The 27,802-nt window shown below is 40.6% G+C and overlaps 2 protein-coding genes across 4 annotated transcripts in view; both read right to left on the reverse strand.

The window, feature by feature from the left end:
* LOC114643527 (gastrula zinc finger protein XlCGF57.1-like) overlaps positions 1–27,802 on the reverse strand; it is a 318,307-nt gene that overhangs the window by 232,082 nt on the left and 58,423 nt on the right. The window lies entirely within an intron of this gene.
* Positions 1–27,802, reverse strand: part of LOC114665435 (zinc finger protein OZF-like) — a 69,744-nt gene that overhangs the window by 27,846 nt on the left and 14,096 nt on the right. Inside the window, exons 1-2 of one of the 3 annotated variants that reach the window (XM_051926078.1) lie at positions 14,495–14,537; positions 4,968–5,380 (exon numbers count right to left, since the gene is read on the reverse strand). In XM_051926078.1, the coding sequence (XP_051782038.1) occupies positions 4,968–5,346 (379 nt within the window). In that variant the 5' untranslated portion in view covers positions 5,347–5,380; positions 14,495–14,537. Of the gene's footprint in view, positions 1–611; positions 721–4,967; positions 5,381–14,494; positions 14,934–27,802 lie in introns of those variants that run through there. The other 2 variants (XR_007934731.1, XM_051926075.1) reach the window with 2 other exon arrangements.

Consider the following 27,802-nt stretch of genomic DNA (forward strand, 5'->3'; position numbering starts at 1 on the left):
AGGGTTTTTCTCCAGTATGAGTTCGTGTGTGGTTCTCAAGATGTGTTTTCCTTGTAAATCTTTTCCCACATTCAGAACAGGAATGGGGTTTTTCACAAATATGAATTCTTTTCTGTTCCTGAAGACTGCTCTCTCTTGAGAAATATTTACCACACTTGGAGCAACAGTGAGGCTTTTCCCCAGTGTGAATTCTCTTGTGGGTCTGAAGTCCTCCACGTCCGGAGAATCGTTTGCCACATTCAGAACAGCAATAGGGTTTCTCTCCAGTATGAATTCTTGTGTGGACCTCAAGACGTATTTTTTTTACAAATCCTTTTCCACATTCAGCACAGCAATAGGGTTTTTCCCCAGTATGAATTAGTGTGTGGTTCTTAAGATGTGTTCTTCTTGAAAATCCTTTCCCACATTCAGAACAGCCATAGATTCTTTGACTTGTATTGTTCTGCTGACTGCCTTTGTCTCTAGTTTGGCATTTCAGACTTCTCTTTTGCTCTTGACAGACATGCAAAGCTTCTGGATTTGCACTATTCACCGGTTGTGGATTGTTACTAATGAAAAAAAAAAAAGGATGAGAACTTATCTGCAAAAAGGATCTTTTCAAAGTCTCTGACCCAGATGTTGATTTCTTCATATTTTCACCATGCAGTGTCTGTTGTGGGTTGTCCTGATGTGAAGTCTCAATGGGTAAAGATGGAGAAAAGCGGAGATTCACCTTTGTGTCTGCAGAAAGAAATAAGAAAGGCACAATTGTCAGTGATTTTGTGAAGTTGACTGGGAGACATGACAAGTGGCAGCCATTTAGTGTAAATCAGCTCAGATGATCTCAACTAGCTCAAACGCTCTATTCTCAGTACAAAGTTTCATTTTATTCCTGACAGTTTATGTTTAGTCTGCTTAGGACTGCAACTAAAAACTATTATACCAGTTGACCACTTACTCCATTATTGTTTTAAATTAAGTGATTGGGGTTTAAAAAAAAATCCATTTAATTCAAAAATGAAAGATTTTTTCTTCCTTAACACATGATATAAGAGTACATTTACCAAAAAAACACATAACAAAATGTTACTAACATTAAGGAGGGCAGAAACTACTGGTAAACTTCGATAAAAAAGTGACTTTAGCCACTAGATGGCAGAAAAGGGCACAAGATGAACTGAGCTTTGCACATATGATGGGCACACATCCACAATTACGTATAAAGGACTGTGGGAAACTGCACACCAGCAACTCCACCACCGATTATAGAAGTAAAAATGCAGGCAAGTTTAATGTACAGTACAGTAACAACCCAGCGAGAAAATTACCTGCTCCATTTGTTAGTAAAATATAACTCATAGGGTGTTCCAATGCTTCAAAGCACTTCTCTCAATTAATTTAGACTGAGTGATGTAAATTAATATTGCAGTTTAAACAATTTCATGAATAACTGTGCCTCAAAAAACATGTTTTTTCCCCAACCATTTTTGCTTTAGATCTCCTTTACTTATTTATTATCAACTAGCTATCCCCCATGGATGCGCCAACGTAGTAGTGAAACAGGACAAACTCTAAAAATCAAGACGTTTGCACTGTATCTGATTGTGTTCAACTCTGACGAGAGAGCATCCCCTGCATGGAGAGAAGAGCACGTGACCATGATATCTCTGGCAATCAGCAGCTACCCTCTAAGACAGGGGTTGCCAACTCCAGTCCTGGAGGACCACTGTGGCTGCAGGTTTTCATTCTAACCCTTTTCTGAATGAGTGACCTGTTTTTGCTGCTAAAAAACATCTTTCGAACTCATTTTAATTGACTTGCTCTTGAAAACTCTGACCCCTTGTTTCTTTTTCGGTAATTAGCAGCCAAACAATAATGAAATACAAAATAAACCAGAACAACTGGTGTCCATCATACAATATCTGAAAATAAAGAAAGGTGAAGGTCTCAGGAATGCTGATCTGCTCAGGTCCCCAAAACATTTTATCAGGGCTCTTAGAAAATAGAAAATCAACAATTTTAGAAATGCCTGCTAATGCACCACGACAGCAGCAACAAGCCACAGAATTAAAGAACGGGTTTCATTAACGACAAGAATTGCCGCCTCATTAAGCAGCTGGTTGGAGTGAAACTGGTTGGAGTTTGAGGCCCTGACACAGTTGGTCTTCTGCTGGCTCACTCACTTCACATTTGATTTCTGTTTGGGTGCCATTTAATGAAAGAAATGAAACAATTCAGGGAAAGGATGAAGGAATTCAGGTAAACCAATCTTAAAGCAATTCAATTCAAATGAATTCACAAGAAGTTAATTATCAGCACAAACACGGCACTCAATAAAAAAAAATTTAAAAAAAGGGTTAGAATGAAAATCTGCAGCCACGGTGGTCATCCAGGACAGGACTTGGCGACCCTTGCTCTAAAACAAATGGAGCTCTGATCTCTCTCTCTCAAAAACGTCAAACGTTACTCCTTAACAATCTGTAGATGATAATGTCTGCTGAACAAACAGGTATTGCTAGCTAAGCGGAGGCAAGGTGCACTCCAACATGTGGAGAGGGGTAGACTGGTGTGAGAGTCCCTACAAGCGAACTAGGATTCTTAGCACAATGAGAGAAGTCACAAAATCAACAGGAATGTTCAAGCAAATTATAGATTAAAAAAAAAAAAAAAACACGATCAAAATCCATTAAGTAGTTCTCTCATTCGCTAACTAAGCGGAGTTAAGGAAACCTGAGGCTGGCACGTGAGTGAGGAGGGCCCCGTCCACTGCCCCCTCTCCTTGGCCCGCAGCATCTGTCAGATTTGCAAAAATAAATCGGCACCGCAAGCGAACTATGATACTTAGTGTGATGAGAGAAGTCGCAAAATCAATTGGAATGTTTAAGCAAATTCTAGAAAAAAAAAAAAAACCCGATCCAAATCCATTCTCTCGTGAAAAGTAGACAGACAAACAGACAGACAGACAGATAGAATGTGTTGCCACCCAGCCAGTCAGTCAGTAAGCACGACACTCGCTGTCTCTTGGACTGTTTTACAGAAAAACAAAACTCGTACCTCATCAGCACACTACACTAACCACTCATCTTAATGCATGTACAGACGTATATGATACAAAAAGAGGGCCAGATTTAAACAAGTAAGACAGGAGATGTTTGTGACATTTGAAATTTGAATCGGATTTGACTCATCCATTAAATGTTACTCTATTAAGTTTTTAACCTGCCAATGATGCAAATTTAAATCTTATAATTGCAAACGTTACCAACCTAGCAGGAAGGAAACGGTTCGACAAACTGAATTTTAAAAACATGTAAGCACAAAAACAGCTCTGAAGAGTTTGTGTAAATGAAAATATCAGACATTTTCCTGGAATTCGCTAAATTAACAGTACAGATAAAATAAGGCTTTTTTTTTTTGCATTTATTTTAAGCTGCACTTATCACCTACTACAGAAAATGTGAGAGAAACCATTTAGAATACACTCATGCTAAGATAAATCAGGTTTTCCAGGATTGGAGCATTTTTTTAACCCAGGGCTGAAACCCCAAAAAAACGCTGTTAAAATGGAGGAATCCCCATGTCTATCGCATATTAAAATTTCATTTTGTTATTTATGAATGCTGATGCTAGTTGACTTAAATGATAGTTTGGCCAACTACTCATTGACTACACCACTGTTTTAAAGCTGCAGTTACTGTTGGTAGTTTTTCTTCTTCTTTCCACTGCTCTTGTTAGGCGTCGCCACAGCGGATCATCTTCTTCCATATTTTTCTGTCCTCGTCATCACCTGCATGTCCTCTCTCACCACATCCATAAACCTTCTTTTAGGCCTTCCTCTTCTCCTCTTCCCTGACAGCTCTATCCTTAACATCCTTCTTCCAATATACCCAGCATCTCTCCTCTGCACATGTCCAAACCAACTCAATCTCGCCTCTCTGACTTTGTCTCCCAACCGTCCAACTTGAGCTGACATTCTAATGTACTCTTAGAATGTTTTATTCAAACAACAAAGGCACAATATTGATCATTTGAATAATGGAGGGACTTTTAATAATAATAAAAAAATAGCCATTGAATGGGATTTCTGTTTTTGCTCTGGTATCATACAGGTATCAAGTATCATGAACTTTTACTTGTATTGATATTGAATGCAAACATTCTGGTATTGTGACATACCTAATTTGAAAATCTTTTAACAAAGGTGAGAAAATATTAGGTGAAACAGAAACAGTGTATTTTTTAAATAAGGTGAGCATAGTCAGACACAAATCAAAATCAAACTGGTGCGTCAACAAAAATAGAATCGCCAGCCTGAATCTGAGTGCCTAAAACAGAAACTACCAGGAAGGCAACAACTAAAAATTGGGTTCTTTATTATTGTGACAGAAAGTGCACTTGGCTTTTATTTTGATACGTTCTCATGAAATAGTATTGCTTTAGTCCTGCATCGACCAATAGGCTACAAGTAATTCTTGTGGGTTGTCATTATCAGGATGTAAACACAAGAATGAACTGTCGCGTGACTCTATGAGAACATATCAAAATAAAAGCCAACAGCGCTTTGTGTCACGAGAATAGAACAGTACCAAAAATTATAATCCACACGCTAACCAGGGCCATCCACCAATCTCAGACAGTGATGGGACATGAAGGGTGACCTTTATGTCGTCAATCTGATAGCGTAAAAGTAGTAGCTCAATCTGGTGGATTCCGGGACAGACTGCCTAGGAGACACTCGACGTCTGTGCTCTGAAAAGGTGGTGCTCATAGGAAAACAAAGATGGCAATGTGATGCAACAGTAAATATTAAATTTATCATGACCTCAAAATGTAACATGATAGTCAGAATCACTGTGACCAAAAAAAAAAAAAAAACCCACAAACAGCTCACAATAAAACCCTAATTCTAACAAACTTGATTTTCAAACATTAAAACCACAAAAGCTGAAATTTCAACAGTGTGTTTTGACTTTTTGGTCTCCACTTACCTTCTCCAGACTGATTCGTAGGTGATGACTGGCCTCCTGGTGCTCTCCGTGATGTTTCCTGAGTGGTCTTTGAGTAAATATCCGACTTCTTGCTGTAAGAATGCTCCTGAATGGGACATCTTTTACCGTGAGGGGAGACTGATCCACTTACACCTCCATAACTACACCCAGACAAATGGCCGGACTCTGACTGAAGGTCTTCCTCTTTGACTCGTTTCTGTATGCCACGGATGACAGGCTTCTCCCCAGCCTCTTCCTTAATGCCTCTCTTCGGTTGATGATAGGCGTATTCCCATTCACAGTGCTCCTCCTTAATATTTACGTTCCTTTTCTCCATCACATTCATGTCAGACTGGTACATCTCCTCTGTCACATCCATGTAAGTTAAAGTGTTAGACTCATCCTCCTCCACTCTTTGGAAAGAACAGCAGATGAACAAAATGGAGTCCAGAAGAGTTAGAATATCTCCTTCAAAAAGTCAGGTCAGACAGTTTAGAGACACCAAACCACAGTAAAAAAAAAAAAAAATATGGGAACTTTGAAGCAGAACCCAAACCAAAGTGCTGTTTGGATTTAATCTCATCTCTCAGTTTTGAGCGGGTCATGCCATTTTCAACAAATTATCCAAAGAGTTTGCATCACTATTTGTATGTGTTGTTTTGTATATAAATGTGACAGGCACCTACTGTGAGTGCCAAGGTGGAAGGACAGGCGTCTCAGCCACGACTGAGGAGGAATTAATGCTGAAAGCCTACACCTTCAATAATGTAATTATTTCTTCATTTCAAATCCATTGTGGTGGTGCACAGAGCTACAATTATGAGAACTGTTATCACTGTCCAAATACTTAACTGTAATAACTGTTTATACAGTGGGTATAGAAAAGAATACCCCCCCACTCCAAAAAAAAGTTCTCATTTCTTTTAAATGAACACACAAACCAATATTTTTTCCAGCTTTGCAATCTATACCAGTATACCAATTATATCTTAAATATTAAATGTCAACTGTTGAAAGTGGCTTGCCTCTCATAGTGAGTTGTTTGTGGTCAGTTGCACTACCAAGCAAGGGGATGAATGGACCAGGAACAGCTTCACTAATCACACTCATTACAACTGATCACAGGTGGAAGGAATCCAGTAACTGCAATGGAAATGGTGGGCACTGACACCTGACACAGTTTGGGGATGGGGGTCCTTTATTCATCTCAGTAGGCCTTGTTTTTGATTTTTTTAAATTCTTCTGAACTGTAGCTGTGATATCTTTCACTTGGATGTTACAGATTGCATTGAGTAAGTAAAGCTGGAAAAAATATTGGTTTGTGTGTTTTCATTTAAAAAAAAAAAGGGAATATTTTGAAAGGGGGGGTTATTTTCTATGTTTGTTTGTTTTGTTTTTTTTTGCAGCTGGAGGTCCACAAAGGGAGAAAAATGAATCACGTATCATAAAGTAGTTTTATTCCTGAGCTTTCAACCCACCCCTGCCAGGGGTCTTCATCAGAGGATGATGCTTAGACATCCTCTGAATATCACGATACGATTAATTTTTCTCCCTTTGTGGATCTACAGCTGCAAATAAGCAACACGTATCACAGACCTTCTCTTCCATACATATATACAGGTGCTGGTCATAAAATTAGAATATCATGACAAAGTTGATTTATTTCAGTAATTCCATTCAAAAAGTGAAACTTGTGTATTAGATTCATTCATTACACACAGACTGATGTATTTCAAACGTTTATTTCTTTTAATGTTGATGATTATAACTGACAACTAATGAAAGTCCCAAATTCAGTATCTCGGAAAATTAGAATATTGTGAAAAGGTTCAATATTGAAGACACCTGGTGCCACACTCTAATCAGCTAATTAACTCAAAACACCTGCAAAAGCCTTTAAATGGTCTCTCAGTCGAGTTCTGTAGGCTACACAATCATGGGGAAGACTGCTGACTTGACAGTTGTCCAAAAGACGACCATTGACACCTTGCACAAGGAGGGCAAGACACAAAAGGTCATTGCTAAAGAGGTTGGCTGTTCACAGAGCTCTGTGTCCAAGCACATTAATAGAGAGGCGAAGGGAAGGACAAGATGTGGTAGAAAAAAGTGGACAAGCAATAGGGATAACCGCACCCTGGAGAGGATTGTGAAACAAAACCCATTCAAAAATGTGGGGGAGATTCACAAAGAGTGGACTGCAGCTGGAGTCAGTGCTTCAAGAACCACCACGCACAGACGTATGCAAGACATGGGTTTCAGCTGTCGCATTCCTTGTGTTAAGCCACTCTTGAACAAGAGACAGCATCAGAAGCGTCCAAAGTTATGTTCTCTGATGAAAGTAAATTTTGCATTTCCTTTGGAAATCCAGGTCCCAGAGTCTGGAGGAAGAGAGGAGAGGCACAGAATCCACGTTGCGTGAGGTCCAGTGTAAAGTTTCCACAGTCAGTGATGGTTTTGGGGTGCCATGTCATCTGCTGGTGTTGGTCCATTGTGTTTTCTGAGGTGCAAGGTCAACGCAGCTGTCTACCAGGAAGTTTTAGAGCACTTCATGCTTCCTGCTGCTGACGAACTTTATGGAGATGCAGATTTCATTTTCCAACAGGACCTGGCACCAGCACACAGTGCCAAAGCTACCAGTACCTGGTTTAAGGAACATGGTATCCCTGTTCTTGATTGGCTAGCAAACTCGCCTGACCTTAACCCCATAGAAAATCTATGGGGTATTGTGAAGAGGAAGATGCAATACGCCAGACCCAACAATTCAGAAGAGCTGAAGGCCACTATCAGAGCAATATGGGCTCTCATAACACCTGAGCAGTGCCACAGACTGATCGACTCCATGCCATGCCGCATTGCTGCAGTAATCCAGGCCAAAGGAGCTCCAACTAAATATTGAGTGCTGTACATGCTCATACTTTTCATGTTCATACCTTTCAGTTGGCCAACATTTCTAAAAATCCTTTTTTTGCATTGGACTTAACTGATATTCTAATTTTCCAAGATACTGAATTTGGGACTTTCATTAGTTGTCAGTTATAATCATCAACATTATAAGAAATAAACATTTGAAATACATCAGTCTGTGTGTAATGAATGAATCTAATATACAAGTTTCACTTTTTGAATGAAATTACTGAAATAAATCAACTTTGTCATGATATTCTAATTTTATGACCAGCACCTGTACACATATACAAATACACATATATACATATTATATATATATATATATATATATATATATATATATATATATACACATACATATACATATATATATATATATATATATATATATATACACACACACACACACACACACACAGTGCATCTGGAAAGTATTCACAGCGCATCAGTTTTTCCACATTTTGTTATGTTACAGCCTTATTCCAATATGGATTAAATTCATTTTTTTCCTCAGAATTCTACACACAACACACCATAAGGACAACGTGAAAAAAGTTTACTTGAGGTTTTTGCAAATTTATTAAAAATAAAAAAATTGAGAAATCCCATGTACATAAGTATTCACAGCCTTGCAATGAAGCTCCAAATTGAGCTCAGGTGCATCCTGTTTCCCCTGATCATCCTTCAGATGTTTCTGCAGCTTCATTGGAGTCCACCTGTGGTAAATTCAGTTGACTGGACATGATTTGGAAAGGCACACACCTGTCTATATAAGGTCCCACAGTTGACAGTTCATGTCTGAGCACAAACCAAGCATGAAGTCAAAGGAATTGCCTGTAGACCTCCAAGACAGGATTGTCTCGAGGCACAAATCTGGGGAAGGTTACAGAAAAATGTCTGCTGTTTTGAAGGTCCCAATGAGCACAGTGGCCTCCATCATCCGTAAGTGGAAGAAGTTCGAAACCACCAGGACTCTTCCTAGAGCTGGCCGGCCATCTAAACTGAGCGATCGGGGGAGAAGGGCCTTAATCAGGGAGGTGACCAAGAACCCGATGGTCACTCTGTCAGAGCTCCAGAGGTCCTCTGTGGAGAGAGGAGAACCTTCCAGAAGGACAACCATCTCTGCAGCAATCCACCAATCAGGCCTGTATGGTAGAGTGGGCAGACGGAAGCCACTCCTTAGTAAAATGCACATGGCAGCCCGCCTGGAGTTTACCAAAAAGCACCTCAAGGACTCTGACCATGAGAAAGGAAATTCTCTGGTCTGATGAGACAAAGATTGAACTCTTTGGTGTGAATGCCAGGTGTCACGTTTGGAGGAAACCAGGCACCGCTCATCACCAAGCCAATACCATCCCTAGAGTGAAGCATGGTGGTGGCAGCATCATGCTGTGGGAATGTTTTTCAGCAGCAGGAACTGGGAGACTAGTCAGGATAAAGGGAAAGATGACTGCAGCAATGTACAGAGACATCCTGGATGAAAACCTGCTCCAGGGTGCTCTTGACCTCAGACTGGGGCGACGGTTCATCTTTCAGCAGGACAACGACCCTAAGCACACAGCCAAGATATCAAAGGAGTGGCTTCAGGACAACTCTGTGAATGTCCTTGAGTGGCCCAGCCAGAGCCCAGACTTGAATCCGATTGAACATCTCTGGAGAGATCTTAAAATGGCTGTGCACCGACGCTTCCCATCCAACCTGATGGAGCTTGAGAGGTGCTGCAAAGAGGAATGGGCGAAACTGGCCAAGGATAGGTGTGCCAAGCTTGTGGCATCATATTCAAAAAGACTTGAGGCTGGAATTGCTGCGAAAGGTGCATCGACAAAGTATTGAGCAAAGGCTGTGAATACTTATGTACATGGGATTTCTCAGTTTTTTTATTTTTAATAAATTTGCAAAAACCTCAAGTAAACTTTTTTCATGTTGTCATTATGGGGTGTTATGTGCAGAATTCTGAGGAAAAAAATGAATTTAATCCATTTTGGAATAAGGCTGTAACATAACAAAATGTGGAAAAAGTGATGCGCTGTGAATACTTTCCGGATGCACTGTATATACATACATACATATACACACATGTATATAATGTGTGTGAATATATATATTCACAAGCGCTCCACAATTGTGACTTGTTCAGGAGGGTCGCACTTCTCAAGAAAGGCCACATTAAGGGTCATTTGAGCATTGCCAGAATGCACCTTGAAGATTCTGATGCCAAGTGGAAGAAGGTCTTATGGTCAGAGGAGACCAAAATCAAACTATTTGGCCTCAATACCAAACAGTACACAAATGCAGCTCACCACCCACAATACACCAAATCTACAGTTAAGCATGGAGGGAGCAGCATCCTGTTGTGGGGGGCCAGGGGCTCTCATTGGGGTAAAAGAAGAAATGGATGGGGCAAAATACCATCAAATTCTTGAGAAAAACCTGCTACCCTCTGCCAGAAAGTTGAAAAGTGAACATTCTGCCCATCTTCAACACGACAACGACCTGAAGCACACAGCAAAATGAACCACCCAGTGGCTGAAGGAGAAAAAAGTGAATGTCCTGGTGTGGCCAGTCAGAGCCCAGACCTAAATCACAGTGAAAATCTGTGGAAAGATCTGAAGATAGCAGACCACCAACGGTCACCATCCAATGTGACCGAACTTGAAGAGTTAAACTGTAAAGAAGAATGGGGGGCAAATATTGAGTGGGCTCAATCTAGATGTGCAAAGCTAAGAGAAGAATCAACAGACTCAAGGCTGTCATTAAAGCAAAAAGGGGTTCAACAAAATGACATTGGTGGGGGGGGGGGTCCTTTATTCATCTCAGGATTTCTTGTTTTTGATTTGTTATCATTCTTCTGAACTGTAGCTGTGATATCTTTCACTTGGATGTTAGAGGGTGCATTGAGTAAGTAAAGCTGGGAAGAAATATTGGTTTGTGTGTGTTTTCATTTAAAGCTGTAAAACAAAAAAGATGGGAATATTTCAAAGGGGGGGGATTCTTTTCTATACCCACTGTAGATGCAACTTTTTTGTCCTTAGTGTGTGGTGTGTATGTGGCGTGATCTGTACAGACCTTCCCTAAGCAACAACAGTACCTCAGTCAATGATATTTTTACAAAATCTATTCTGTTTTCTGCTCTCTATAAAGCTGTTGAGCCAACACAAGTCCACCTTGGCTCTGTTTTTAACAACATGACATTGTAAAGTGCCATTAAAAAGCAAAGATTTATTGTTGTCTACTAACACATGAAACTGCATTCAAGTATCAGTTTAATAAGAAAAAAGCACTAACTGACTCTTTGAGGAAGTAACTAAATTGTTATACATTAGTAACTCAAATATTTTAACTAAATCCCCAAACGTACCGCCATGCAAACATTTTCAGACTTGTTGATTTGGGTGACACACGGCGGTTATGAATTACACCTTTATTTTATTTCCCTTTGACATACAGAAGCACTTTTCTTCACCACCAACAGCAAAACAAATGACAGTGTTTTCTCATGAGCTGTGCTAAAGAATAGGAGCTGAATGGGACCATTTCAAAGAAATCATTTGGAGTTTTCCAATCTGCCAGAGCTATGAGTTATGGAGTTTTAAAGGAAAAAAAAGTTTTCCTCGAGTGTATTTATTTTTTTTGCTGTCTACAATGTGTCTCAACCTCAAAGGAAATGGCTTTATAAATTAGCAAAACTAGTGGGCTTCACCACCTACTCGCTTCGCTCGTCAACGCACACAACAACACCCCCCCCCCCGACATTCGTGTATGTGGATTTCACTGTCACCAAACAACAAATCTTAATTCTCGTGGATATGCCTCTTCATTACAAAGAAACACTACTGTTCCCTGATGGCAACACGAATTAGACAATCTACAAGTCTCTCACTTAAAGTTTAAAGCCAAACAATGACTACATACTTCTCTCATATCACATATGTCCATATATTTGATCTCTTTTACCTTTTTGTCAATATCACATTGAATTTTGATTCCATATGTGGAATTACATCGACAACGCAACATATAACTGCCCGTGAGTGAATATCGTTTCTTTCTCTCTAAACGAACTGCGTCAGGCAATAGCATTCACATAAATGAGAAATGATTGAACCATGTGCATGGTTGTAAATGTTGTATATTTGTTCAGGACTTTTCCAAATCTCTTTGCATAAAGTCTTGTCTCACAGGGCTTGAAATTTTCTCTCACGGGATTTCACTTTCACCAAACAACAAATCTTTTAATTCTCGCGGATACAGCTCCTCATTGTGTATAAACACTACTTTTTCCTAATGGCAACACAAATTAGATAATCTATAAATCTCCAACTTAAAGTTTAAAGCTAAACGATATATCTGGTCTCTTTTCGCTGTTCTGTTATATCACCGAGTAATAATTTCTGTTTGTTTGCGCTAATGTGATCTTTACTATCAGTTTTTTTGAGACTTTTGAATTTTTGTACTTCTATTCTCTCTAACCTTGTCTGCATTGTGTATCGTGCCAACGTTTTTTTTTTTTAATTCTTTACGACATTCTACTTTGTCATCTGTTTTTTGTGCCAAGAGATTTAACCACACCCAGTTAATAAGAGACAAAATCTCGTCTCACAGGACATGAAAGTATCTCTCTGAAGAAGTCCCGTCTCGTCCCAGGATTTTTTTTTTATTATAATAGAGAGAAATATTTCTCAGCTCTGGAAGGCTGGTGTAATTCATAAGGTAGATTTCATCCAAATCAGATTTGGTGGTAAAAAGGCTGGGCCATCTTAACAGCATTATAGGCCCCCGGGGGCACAGCAGTGCACTGTGGTCCCTACCTACTCCACCATTCAGCAAGTCACAACATTCATAGATTAGCATGGGGGAAACTGCCCAGTGTGTCCACGCGTTAAGACGGCCCTGTGCAAAGGCTATATGTTGAATGAAGGTGGAAAGAGCTCTCGATTTCTCCTAAGCATAGAAACTGTAATTGTAAAATAAACAAAAAAAAACAAAAACAAGATCGGATTTCAAAGTGGTTTTAATTACGAACATCTTTAACACTGAGGCAGAGTGGAGACGGGATCCGGAAAAGTTTTTTTTTAATTTTGATTTTATGTAAAATATCGAAATAGTGTTCCATAGAACCGGTGTTAATGGATTTTGCAGAGTTTTTTCGTCAGCACTGTTACACAATCCAATGCGTCCGAACACACTACGGCCGGTACGCAGCGCAAGTCTGCAGTTTTTACCGCCGGACTATCTACGGTGCATCGCGGTGCTGAAGAACAAGCAGTGCGTCGCAGACAGTGCAATACTAAGTATATACGCACCGCGCCGCATAATATTATAAAAATTTACAATGGCAAAGAGAGTTCCGTCAATAAGAGGCAAAAGAAAATTGGTAGAAAACGTTCCAATTTATTAAACTAAAATAATGCACCTAATTTTTTTATATCTTGTAATTTAAGTACATTTCTGTAACCTACGCACTATCTACAGGGGGCAAATTGTGTAAGACTAAATGTGGTAAGGGAGACATGTGGAGAGGTGAAATGTTGGGGGTGGATTGTGAGGAGCGACTTTTCCATAAACCAGTGCAGACTAGCGGGTGATCACAGGCTGAAACGGGTCTCGAGAAAGTGAAGTGACCGAGGGGCTGACGATATTCTCCGCATTTCACTTCAACGTCCCCCCAAGTGGATGATTGACGTAAACACTGGCTTTGTCGAGATGGGAGGCGAGTCAAGTTGGGGAGCACTGGTACAGTGTGTTGCCGCACCCACTACACGACGAAACAACTCGGGATCCCGGTTTGCAACCCGGTCCAGTCCCACCCTCCAGAAATGACCCTCTATCTGCTGCAGCCAAGTGTTACGTGGGCGACCCCTTGGCCTGGTCCAGCCTCTTGGGTCCCCAACATTGAGGATCTTACGGGGAAACGCGCCACATGGCCGTAGTGCCGTAACTGACGCTCCCTCACAATGCAGGCAATGTGCCTCGTTCCGGACTCCATGAGCAACACAAAGTCAAAACAACGATACCCAAGGATTTTCCGGAGAGACAGTAACAAAAGAGTCCATTCTTCATCTCAGGTCACTAGTTAGCGTTCATGTCTCACAACCATATAGCAAGGCAGGAAGCACCAGGACTCTAAAGACTTGGACCTTCGTCCTTTTGCAAACATATCGGGAGCGTCACATAACCCTTTCCAGCGACCTCATGCTGATGGGGGGGGGGGGGGATTTACCACATTACAAAATAAAAGTATACAAACAATCGGGTTGGCCAGGAATGGCATTATTGTGATCGAGGTGCATTAAGCGTAACGCATCGCACGCCCGAGAATATTTCGTATTCTTTTTATTTTCATGATAAAAATTTTTTCGCTCTTCCACATCACCGACATGAACGACGATAAAGAAAAACCGAAAGGAGAAACGTGACGAGGGAGGACTGAAAATTCAAAAAGATGAACGAAGCGAACAGGGAGAAGACGCGGATTCCGTCACTACTCGAAATAAAGAGAAAGGAAAGACGATGAAGTCGAATGTGCCACTCGGTTCGGGCCTAAAAGTACGGACAATCCGCCTCCATTATTTATTTATTATTATTATTTTTTTGTAATAAAACTAACTTCGTTTACTCACCACCTGCTCCACGGTGCTGAGGTTTTCTGTACAATGCACCGCGTCCACACGTGCTGGGAAAGTTTGTGGTTTCCACGTTGTGACGTCATGCATCCCGCCTTGACGCCCGAAGAAAGATGAGCTTTCTGCTGATTGGCTGCGCCATCCTCATAGTAAAGTGTAATTGGTCACAACAGAAAGAAATACGCGCCGGTGAGACTGGTGGAGGAGCGGCCGCGGATTTACAGTCGTGGCTGTGGCCAAAAGTTTTGAAAATATCCCAAGTGTTGGTTTTCACAAAGTTTGCTGCTTCTGTGTTTTTAGATATTTTTGTCAGATGTTTCTATGGTATACTGAAGTATAACAACAAGCACTTCATAGGCTTTAATTTAGAATTACATAATGTTTATTACATCTTGCCTGAAGAAGGGGCCCGAGTTGCCTCGAAAGCGTGCATATTGTTATCTTTTTAGTTAGCCAATAAAAGGGGTCATTTTGCTGGACTTCTCACAACATTCCTAATGGCTAACGGTACAACACCCTAGTGCTATAAGGTTTATGCGAAAAGTCAAAATTAGCATTGTTGGTCCTTCTTTCATTTACAAGACCTCTGCAATTCGCTCTGGCAGGCTGTCAATCAACTTCTGGGCCAAATACTTATGGCCCGGTGCTCCATCATGCTGTAAAAGGCATTTTTGGTCACCAAACTGTTCTTGGATGGTTGGGAGAAGTTGCTCTCTGTTTTGGTCCCATTCTTTATTCATGGCTGTGTTCTTAGGCAAAAATTGTGAGTGAGGCCTGCACTCCCTTGGGTGAGAGGTAACCACACATGACATGAATGGTCTCAGGATGCTTTACGGTTGACCTGACGCAGGACTGATGGTAGCGCCGCTCGCCTTTTATTTTTTCCGGATGCCCCAAACAATCAAAAAGGTGATTCATCGGAGACAATGACTTGACCCCAGCAGTCCTCAGCAGTCCAATCCAAGAATATCAGTCTGTTCCTGATGTTTTTCTTGGGTTCTTTGCTGCCCTTCTTGACACCCACCAGGCCATCCTCCAAAAGTCTTCACTTCACTCACACCTGCCTGCTGCCATTCTTGAGCCAGCTCTAAACTGGTGGTGCCTAAGAACACAGATGGTACCAAAACATCCTCTGACAGCAACTTCTCCCAAATATCCAACAACAGTTTGAAGACCAACAATAAACAATCCAGCATGATGGAGCACTGGGGCATACAGCAAAAGTGAGAACTAAGTGTCTCTGAGAAAATTTTGGGTCCATAGCCAGGAAACTCCCCAGACCTTAATCCCATTGAGATATTGTGGTCAACCCTCAAGAGGCGGGCGGACAAAGAAAAACACACCAATTCTGACAAACTCCAAGCACTGTTTATACAAGAATGGGCTGCCATCAGTCAGGATTTGGCCCAGAAGTTTATTGACAGCCTGCCAGGGCAAATTGCAGAGGTCTTGAAATACAAAGAAGGGCCAACACTGCAAATATTGACTCTTTGCAAAAACTTAATGAAATTGTCAATAAGAAACTTATGAAATGCTTGTAATTCTACTTCAGTGTACCATAGAAACATATATCTGTCCATTACCCAACCCACTATATCTTAACTACAGGGTAATGAGGATCTGCTGAAGCCAATCCCAGTCAACACAGGGAGCAAGGCAGGAAACAAACCCCAGGCAGGGCTCCAGCCCACCGCAGGGCACACACACCAAGCACACACTAGGGAAAATTTGGTTACAGGGCATTTGCCTTTGCTGCAGAAGGGACTGGTGCACTTCACAAAATAGATGGCATCATGAGGAAGGAAAATGATGGAGAGACACTGCAGCAACATCTCAAAAGCTCAGCAAGGAATTAGTCACAAATGGGTCATCCAAATAGACAAGGACCCCAAGCAGACCTCCAAAGGTGTGGCAATATGGCTTAAGGGCAACAAGGTCAAGGTATTGGAGTGGCCATCACAAAGCCCAATTGGAAGGTTGCGGTTTGAATCCCGTAAATGCCAATAGGGACTCTGGTCTGTTGGGCCCTTGAGCAAGGCACTTAAACTGCAATTGCTGAGCGCTATGAATAGTGAGAAAAGCGCTATATAAATGCAAAGAATTATTATTATTATTATTAATCTGAACTGAAAAAGCGCATATGAGCACAAGAGGCTTACAAACCTGTCCCAGTTACACCAGTTCAGTCTGGAGGGATGGGCCCAAATTCCAGCAACGTATTGTAAGAAGCCTGTGGATGGCGAACCAAAATATTTGGCTCAAATTTAAAGTCAATGCTACCAAATATTAACAAAGCTTGTGACCCACTGGAATTGTGATCTAGTCGATAAAAAGTGAAATAATTGGTCTGTGAACATTGTTGGAAAAAACGACTTCTGTCCTGCACAATGTACATGTCTTAAGAGATAGGCCAAATGTATAGTTTGTTAGTATAAAATCTGTGGAGGGCTTATAAAGTAAGTTTGAAAGAATTCACCCAAAGTGGATGGACACTTCTGCCTTCAAACTGTACAGGACAGCCGTAACACAGAGGACCGGATCATATTAGGAATGGAAATTAAGTTATTACTTCTGTCCACACAACCTCACCTCTTTGATCTGATTATGGATGTGCTGGCTCAAGAGATAAAAGACCAATCCCCCTGCTGCGGGCTTTGTGCGGATGACCATTGTGTTATCTAGTGCCAGAAAAGCTGGAAGTGGACAGGAAGATGGAAGAATGGAGAAGATCTTTGGAAGATAAAACAGGAAGACGACGGAATATACGAGGTATAATGATGATCAGGGTATAGAAGTTAGCCTGCAGTGAAAGGTATTGAAAGGAGTGGATAGGGTAGGATTAATGGTAGAGTTAGGGGCAAAGAGAATGGAACAATTAGATGTAGGTATCAGATCAAAGAATTAAAGTGAAGGTTAAAAGATGGTGGTAAGATCAACAATGATGTATGGAGCCAAGACTTGGGCAGTAAAGAAGTTGGATATGACAGAAATGAATATGTGGAGTTACAAGAAAAGAATAAGAAATGAGGCATAACCCAAGTGGGAGAGATATCTAAGAAAGTACAGGAAAGCAGGTTGAAGTGGTATGGACATGTGATGAGGAGAGACAAGGAATATGTGGGCAAAAGAATAATGGGAATGCAAGTATGGGAGAAGAGAATACTAGGGAGGTCAAAGTGAAAAGGAGAGGTTAGGAGCAGGCGCTGATATAATGCATTGCCGCACCCACCACACGACAAACCAACTCAGGATCCAGATTAGGACCTCAGTGCAGCCATGCAATGGGTGACACCTCAGCACCACACTAGTTCAGATGGAGTGGAACAGTCAAAGTGAAGGTGGACAGATAAATAAAAAGGAAGGAAAAGGGTCTGATTGGTGAGAAGGTGCAGGACTAAACTGAATGGAGAAGGTGCATCAAGCACATCAACCCCTACCTAGAAGTGGGAAAAGATGAAGAGGAGGATCTAAAAGAAGACAACTTCTGTCTACACAGCAAACAATGAACCTTTCAACTTAATTAAAGGACAAGTGTCTGTGTGTGTCCCTCCCGTTGCTATGTCACGGTTATGTGTCATTAGTTATGAGATTTGAAAAAGTGGTGCTAATGTTTGTGATGTGCCGTGTGTTGGAATAAAAAAAAATGCAATGCAGTACAAAAATACTTACTGTGCATGTCCTTCACAGCCTGCTAACCTTGTGAGGAAAAGATTGTGGCAAGATTGGGGTGGAGTGGTGGCTCTGAGGCTAAGGATCTGTGCTGGTATCCCAAAGGTTGCCGGTTCAAATCCCCGTCACTGCCAAAAGAGATCCTACTCTGCTGGGCCCTTGAGCAAGGCCCTTAACCTTCAATTACTCCAGGGGCGCTGTACAATGGCTGTCCCTGCGCTCTGACCACAAGGGGTATGAGAAAACTAACACATTCCTAATACAAGAAATGGTATAAGGCAAAATAAAGAACAAAACAAAAAACCAGGCACCCAATACAAACTCAGACAACCAGTATTCACTAATGGCGTGGAAGACATGGTTACTCCAGAATCCTGATAACTATGCCAAGTGTTTCATTCTGGTAGGATCCTAGGGTGACCCTATTGTCCCCTTTAGACTTTTTATTATGTACACCTAAATGGCGTGCCACAAATCCCATCTATAGCCTTTCTATTTTTTTTTCCTTTTACCAGCATCATCACTGTCAGCACTGACTGCTACTGTAGTTCAACTGTCCCCCCACCCCCCGCCTTTTTTTCCCCCTCACATCTTTTACCAGAACAGACAGGATAGAAAGTTACACTCTTTATTCATAGACTCAATTATTGTTGTGCCCCATATATAAACAAAATAAAACCAAGAACTGGAAAAATAATACCAATACAACCTGGACAAAAATCAGTTCATCTTGTGTGCTTAGGCTACCAGATGGCTCTTATCTGATCTGGTAAATCATACGTGTGCCTGAAAGAATTGGCTTATACAGCTTCCCCTTAAATATTTTTTAGAAATGTAAAATTAAAAATATGGCTTATTTGATAGACCGTCTACAAAATTATCACTATATATGCTAGAGATTACTAATTTTTTTCCCACTCTAGTTGTATCACTTCAGTTGGTACTCAAGATTATATTTTTCGACTCCTCCGTTTTCTGCAAGCCCCTCCTGCCATATTCCTTCATTGAACATTCTGGGTCAATGGTGTAAAAGCAGCAGTACATCTCCGCTTTATGTTCAACTGACCACTGGACTGTATCTAGTCCTCTTGAAAGGTCTTTTTCAGTGTATGCTAATATGGTCTTGTCTGTTACATTGTAGTGGGATCAGCAACACCGTCTATCTGCACTGTTGCCACAGTGAAGGTCTTCTCTTCATCTGAATATTTATTACCATCACTACCACCTTCATCTGCCCTAGTGTGGAGACAAGAGCTGGGCACATTCTTATCCTGCAAGATGTGTGGGCCAGTAACAAGGAGTATTTTTGACCATGTTCTTAGTAAGAAAGTAGCTTTGCCTTGACGTGATTGGGTACAGATCTTGTACAATGAAGCCCACCACATGAAGGTACTTGTCAAGACTTGAATAGTTAGGAGTGTGACCACTTTTTTCCTCCTCTAAAATTTACTTCTTCAGGGCTTACCTCAAGTATGAAGTCTCATGTGGCTCTCAACGCAATATTTTTCTTGAAAATCTTTTTCCACACTCAGAACAGCAAAAGGGTTTCTCTCCAGTGTGAATTCTATTGTGGGCCTTAAGGGTGCTTCTTTCTGAAAATCGTTTTCCACATTCCAAGCAGCCAAATGGCTTCTCTCCAGTGTAACTTGTCACGTGGCTGCTATAGCTTCTCTTGAAAGAGACACATTTGCCACATTCACAACAGGAATATGGTTTCTTTCCGGTATGAACTCTTTTGTGGGTTTCAAGTATTCTTCTTTGTGAAAATCCTTTTCCACGTTCAGAGCAGCAATAGGGTTTCTCTACAGTGTGAATGCTATTGTGAGCCCTAAGATAGGATTTACTTGAAAATCTCTTTCCACATCGTGAGCCCACCAAACACAGCTGTTAGTGAGTTAGGAGGGATTGTGAGACTAAGGCTGTCTGAGAGGCATTTAAAAATTTTGGTCCAAAACCTACAAATTCCATTACTAATAAATATTTGTTTTTACACTGTTGTTCACCCCATCGTGTACTGTTCTAAACCTGGACTGTCATAAACTCCCTACTCCCCAGTCCTCCACCTCAACACATTGGTGTCCCTCTGTTTCAAATGTAACCCATCACATCACAAGAGGTCCCATCCTACACCAAGATTAGAGCCACATATTAAGCCTCCTGATCTTCTCAGTCTTACATGCAGTAACATGTGGCACAGACAGAACTTCAGAGAACACCGCCTTGTCAGTTCTGGTCCTCAGTTTGGAACCTAACTCTTTAAATTTGGGCTGCAGAACTGACTGCATGCCCTTATTCATGTCATTTGTTGGACAATGACCGCTGGATCCAATACCACTTCGATGAGGCCTCTAACCTGTGCACCCGGAATGCAACATACCATTATGAGGTACATCATGTGTGAAAGAAAGTAAAGATGATCAAGGGTTAATATAGTTATAGTAATAGTGTTTTATTAACATTAAAATATAGCACCTATCTTAGAAGTAGCATGAAGAGACTGCTGCAACAGTCAGGTATAGTAGATACAGCGATTAGGAAATATAATCTAAAGCTGTTTAAGCAACCTTATTAGGAAACCAGATGGAGACTGCGCGAGCCACAAAAAGATAGAATGTTCCAGGTGGTGATGAAAGACAATGGCAACTGTAAGACTTGACAGTCGTCACATAAACAAAAATTTCATGAAAGGATAAGAGCTGAACTAACAAAATATTGAAAAAGCCAAGAATGCAGTGGAATGAGACATTTACTCTGATTGGTTCATTAACTTGTTGTCATATGTAAGCGTAAGCATTAGTTCAGCACTGTCAGTTGTCTATAAATATGTGATTCTGACTTTGCTCTGGGATCATCTCCTGACACTTCTCCTCCCAGGACCATCCCATGGCAGACTGCTGCTCCCTTTCTGCGAAGAAAAAATTAAAGATGCACCAGCAAGCTTCCTCCTGCCTGATTTCTGACTCAAAGGGGTCCTAGGGCAACAGTTTCTTCCACACATATTATTAACTACAATCTATTTAATGTAAATATAGGGAATCCAACACAGACAACACTTAATAAGCCTTCTCTTATTGTAAAGGTTCTACTCTTAAAAGGCATTACAGACGTGAACAAAGTACTGTCAAAGATGAGGAAGTCATACGGTATTAATAGTTTTATTTTTAAATGGGGTGTCCTTCTCTACTTAACATTTGCCAAAGTAGGTATATATAAATGATTTCATTACATTTTTGCAGTTCATCCAAATGGGAAACAAAAACGATTTTTTACTGGTGCCAGCCGTAATCCTTTTTAATGAAAAGAATCCATTCATTAGACAGGTATTTTGAAAGAATCAAATCAGTAAAATACATTATAATGCCCATCACTAGGGGTTATCGGTTGTAGACCAGAAGCTTCCATCATCCTCTGTGATAGATGATGCATTTTTATACATGATAATAGAATCCTGCTAATAAAACCAAAGTAGACCCATTTTTCAATTCGATCCTCTCAGAAAAAGACAAAATGTTTTGGATGCATCACGGTATAACTATGGTGATAGTTACAGCATAGGTTATTGGTTTAAGGATAGAGAAAGCCTTGACAAACCTCTGGAATAGTTGGCTTCAAATCAAATTGGGCCCTAGCATGAGGTGTTCCGTCTCCTGCTCCTTTTTCTATTTCTTCCAAGCCCTGAGCACTTACAGATCTCATACCATCTTTTGGTTTGCATTCCTAAATGTGCCTAACCCTTCAATAGTTCCATTGCTTCTGTTGTTAAATTCTGGATTTGTTGCATAAAAAGTAGCAGAACAAGATCCTTTATCTTCAAGTGACCACTAGACTATGTCCAGTCCTCATATTTTATTGCTCTAGTTACACTGCTGTGGTTTGTTCATTTACACTGTGGTGGACTGACACCACATTCAAGGTATTTTCTTCCTCTGAAGATATTTCATTATCACTACCATCACTACCTGCCTGAGTACAGAACCATAGGTTGGGCAGTTTTTTTTTTTTTTTTTTTATCCTGGGAGATGTGCGGTGTCAAAGTTAATATCATGAAGCCAGTAGCCATTATGAATGACTTTATTGGGTCCTCATACTATACGAGTAGTTTTGCCTTGAAGAGATTCGGTAGAGATACTGTATAATGCAGCCTACCACATGAAGATACTCGTTAAAACTAGTTTGGAGAGTTATATTTCACATCTTCCTTCATTCTCTTATTCTTCACCCTCCATCAAGACATCCCCCCATTGTGTTTTTCCATGTGCTTCTTAAGTTGTCTGTTTTCTGAGAATCTCCTGCCACATTCCAAACAGCCATATGGCTGCTCCCCAGTATGAATGATCATGTGGATCTTAACATGCCGTTTTCTTGAAAATCCTTTCCCACATTCAGAGCAGACATAAGGTTTTTCTCCGGTATGAATTCTCTCATGGTATTTGAGACACTCTCTTTTTGCAAATCCTTTCCCGCATTCAGAACAGCAGTAGGGTTTCTCCCCAGTATGAGTTCGTGTGTGGTTCTCAAGATGTGTTCTTCTTCCAAATCTTTTCCCACATTCAGCACAGCAATAGGGTTTTTCCCCAGTATGAGTTCGTGTGTGGTTCTCAAGATGTGTTTTCCTTGCAAATCTTTTCCCACAATCAGAACAGGAATAGGTTTTTTCACAAATATGAATTCTTTTCTGTTCCTGAAGACTGCTCTCTCTTGAGAAATATTTACCACACTTGGAACAACGGTGAGGCTTTTCCCCAGTGTGAACTCTCTTGTGGCTCTGAAGTCCTCCACTTCTGCAGAATCGTTTGCCACATTCAGAACAGCAATAGGGTTTCTCTCCAGTATGAATTCTTGTGTGGTTCTCAAGATATATTTTTCTTGCAAATCCTTTCCCACATTCAGTACAGCAATAGGGTTTCTCCCCAGTATGAATTAGTGTGTGGATTTTAAGATGTATTCTTCTTGCAAACCTTTTCCCACATTCAGCACAGCAATAGGGTTTTCCTCCAGTATGAATTAGTGTGTGGCTTTCAAGATCACAGTTTTTTGAAAATTTTTTTCCACATTCAGAACAGCCATAGATTCTTTGACTTGTATTGTTCTGCTGACTGCCTTTGTCTCTAGTTTGGCATTTCAGACTTCTCTTTTGCTCTTGACAGACATGCAAAGCTTCTGGATTTGCACTATTCACCTCTTGTGGATTGTTACTAATGAAAAAAAAAAAAAGGATGAGAACTTATCTGCAAAAAGGATCTTTTCAAAGTCTCTGACCTAGATGTTGATTTCTTCATATTTTCACCATGCAGTATTTGTTGTGGGTTGTCCTGATGTGAAGTCTCAATGGGTAAAGATGGAGAAAAGCGGAGATTCACCTTTGTGTCTGCAGAAAGAAATAAGAAAGGCACAATTGTCAGTGATTTTGTGAAGTTGACTGGGAGACATGACAAGTGGCAGCCATTTAGTGTAAATCAGCTCAGATGATCTCAACTAGCTCAAACGCTCTATTCTCAGTACAAAGTTTCATTTTATTCCTGACAGTTTATGTTTAGTCTGCTTAGGACTGCAACTAAAAACTATTATACCAGTTGACCACTTACTCCATTATTGTTTTAAATTAAGTGATTGGGGTTTAAAAAAAAAATCCATTTAATTCAAAAATGAAAGATTTTTTCTTCCTTAACACATGATATAAGAGTACATTTACCAAAAAAAACACATAACAAAATGTTACTAACATTAAGGAGGGCAGAAACTACTGGTAAACTTTGATAAAAAAGTGACTTTAGCCACTAGATGGCAGAAAATGGCACAAGATGAACTGAGCTTTGCACATATGATGGGCACACATCCACAATTAAGTATAAAGGACTGTGGGAAACTGCACACCAGCAACTCCACCACCGATTATAGAAGTAAAAATGCAAGTTTAATGTACAGTACAGTAACACCCCAGCGAGAAAATTACCTGCTCCATTTGTTAATAATAAAACTGTCCCACTGTCCAATCCTGCCTCAAGTACTCCATCATTGTTCCGCTGCCGAAAAAAATCCATCATGAATAGTCTGAATGATTTCCACCCAGTGGCACTTGCATCTGTCATCATGAAGTGCTTTGAGAAACTGGTGCAGATTCATATCATCCCCTGCCTGCCAGCAGACCTGGACCCATTTCAATTTGCTTACAAAGCAAAGAGATCCACAGAGGACGCTGAGTCTACAACCCTTTATCCTGCCCTGTCCCACCTGGAGCAGCAGGGGAGTTACGCCAGACTGCTCTTTGTCGACTTCAGCTTGGCATTTAACACCATCCTCCCACACCGACTGGTGTTGAAACTGGCAGATCCGGGACTTCCATCACTCACCTGCAGTTGGATACTGGACTTCCTGTCTGGTCGCTTCCAGAGGGTCAGGCTGGGTCCCCACACCTCCACTGCTGTCAGCCTTAACACTGGGACGCTAAAGGGTTGTTTGCTCAGACCGCTCCTCTACACCCTCTACACATATGACTGTGTCCCCACAAACCACAGCAACAAGATCATAAACTTTGCGGATGACATGACGGTGGTCAGACTCATCTTGGGCAAGGAGGGTGAGCTGGCATACAAGGATGAGGTGGAGCGGCTGTCAGAGTGGTGCAGAGTCAATAACCTGCTCCTCAACACCACAAAAATGAAGAAGCTTGTTATTGACTTTAGAAAAAACAAAACTGACATCCAGCCACTCATCATTGGTGGGGGGCCTGTGTAGAGAGGGTCATGGTGTTCAGGTTTCTGGGCATTGAGCTGAAGGATGACCTGACCTGGGGCCTCTTGTATAAACGATGCGTACGCACAAAAATGTTGCGTAAAAATGTTTCCATGTTCAAATAGCGATGTATAAAACCTAAACTTGGCATAAAGCCATGCACATTTCCACGGTAGCTCATACCCTGGCGTACGCAAGTTCTCTGCTCGGTTATGCAGACTGGCAGCACCCAGCGTCAAAGCAGGACTAATGTTCCTGTGTTGTTTCCCTTTCTTTTTTAGATCCACATCCCTGGTGCGGATTTATAAATACACTGAAATTAACTGCATATTATTTATTAGTTTAATGCATCTGATTGTAATTAACCTGTAGCAATATAATGGTCCACAGAATGGTCAAACTATTCCAAATACCATAACTGCTTTAGCGTTGTTACTCTCACTGCACCTTATTGTTCTTCTTTCAGCTGCTCCCGTTAGGGGTTGCCACAGTGGATCATCTTTTTCCATATTACTCTCACTGTGCCACTCGGAGTATTTATATCACTGTATCCGAGTGTGGAATCACAGCTCTACAGCAGCAGATTGGAAAGAAAAGTATTGGTATACAGCATCAAGCACACGCTGCCTCATCCATGCGGTCTATTGAACTGCTCTCATATGACAAACGCTTCAGAGCCTTTCCTGTACGGACCTCGCGGTTCAGAAACAGTTTAATCCCAAGACCTCTGAACGCACCCAATCAGTCCATCAAGTGCTCCTTGTAGAACTGTCTGTACATATAAGTACAATCACCTCACTGTAAACTTGCGTTATAATATTACACAATCTGAGCCACTTTATAAAGTACGTATTTACATATGACAATATCATTTTTAACATGAAATGCAGCAAAATATGTTTATTATATTATACAGATAAAAACTAACTAACTACACAGTGCCGCAGCGCTGGTGAGGAGCTGGCGCTCCGTTCACGGATTGTTCCTGCCTTGCGCTGTATTCTTGCTTTTGCTGATGCGACACTGGAAGGATAGACGGATAGAATAATTAAACATGTACTACAATATATATTGTGATATTCCTTAAAAGTTTTGAAGAATCGGCTTTCTAATCTTACAGATGGCTTCACGTCTATTACAGAACGGATTGTGTGGCGATTGGGTATTTGGAGAAAGAAAAGTAAGGACAGGAATTGGAGGTTAGTACGTTAGAAAGAGACAGTACTGCTGCAAAATATTATTTCATCAAAGGTCACGCATGGCAAGGCAAGCATCTTGCGTGAGACATGAACAATCACTGCACCACCATGTTCCCATGTTTAATAACATGATTAAATTCCTATTATCATGAAAATGATATCATGTATACATCTCAGTATTTTAATTATTCAGAGAGCTGTAATATCACGAATGTAATGGATTCTGTGTCCTGTCAGAGGATGACAAAGCCCAGAAGTACGTTGTGATTCACACACACAGAGCACATAGAAGATCACATACAAAACAAAGCATTTAATGTCCTACTTTAGTTATGATCGGAATTGAGAAACTAGTAAATTAAACGATTTTAAGATGAAGTTTATGATGTTCTACTTTAATGACCAAATAAACTACGTGATTAAAGTGGAAATTTAGAGATTAAAGTTGACATTTCCTGCTTCTTTCCCCCCACTGTGTGCCTATTTTTTTTTTTTGTCTGTACCCTAATAAGCTTTCATATGACACTCAGACAGTGGGCTACGACTCGCCTTTTCACGGCGACGTTGATATGTGACAACTTTTTTTATTTCAGGAACTGTGCGACTTTGTGAACTTGAGCTAAATTAACAGTATAGATATAATAAGGCTTGATTTTTTTGATTTTTAACATTTATTTTAAGCTGTATTTCTCAGCGTCAGAGAAACCATTTAGAATACAGTCATGCTGAGATAAATCAGGTTTTCCAGGATTGGAGCATTCTTTATTAACCCAGGGTTGAAACCCCAAAAAAACGCTGTTAAAATGGAGGAATCCCCATGTCTATTGCATATTAAAATTCAAGCCCTGCATTGCATTTTGCTATTTATGAATGCTGATGCTAGTTGACTTAAATGATAGTTTGGTTAACTATTTCATGACTGCACCACTGTGTAAACGCTGCCGTTACTGTTGGTAGTAGTTGTTCTTTCAGCTGATCCCGTTAGGTGTTGCCACAGCCATATTTTTCTGTCCTTGTCATCTTGTTCTGTTACACCCATCACCTGCATGTCCTCTCTCACCACATCCATAAACCTTCTCTTAGGCCTTCCTCTTCTCCTCTTCCCTGGCAGCTCTATCCTTAGCATCCTTCTCCCAATATACCCAGCATCTCTCCTCTGCACATGTCCACACCAATGCAATCTCACCTCTCTGACTTTGTCTCCCAACTGTGCAACTTGAGCTGACCCTCTAATGTATTCTTACAATGTTTTATTCAAACAACAAAGGCACAATATTCATCATTTAAATAATGGAGGGACTTTTAATGAAAAAAAAAAAAAAAGCCATTGAATGGGATTTCTGTTTTTGCTCTGGTATTGTACAGGTATCAAATATCATGAACTTTTACTGGTATTGATATTGAATGCAAACATTCTGGTACTGTGACATACCTAATTTGAAAATCTTTTAACAAAGGTGAGAAAATATTAGGTGAAATAGTACTTTTTAAATAAGGTGAACATAGTCCGACACACATCAATGTCAAACTGGTGCGTCAACAAAAAACAGAATCGCCAGCCTGAATCGGAGAGCTTAAAACAGAAACTACCAGGACAGCAACAATTAAAAATTGGGTACTTTGTTATTGTGACAGAAAGTACACTTGGCTTTTATTTTGATACTTTCTCATGATGAAGTTATTGCTTAGTCCTGCATCGACCAAT

Source organism: Erpetoichthys calabaricus, chromosome 1 (assembly GCF_900747795.2).
Source record: "Erpetoichthys calabaricus chromosome 1, fErpCal1.3, whole genome shotgun sequence".
NCBI classification, from domain to species: Eukaryota; Metazoa; Chordata; class Cladistia; order Polypteriformes; family Polypteridae; genus Erpetoichthys; species Erpetoichthys calabaricus.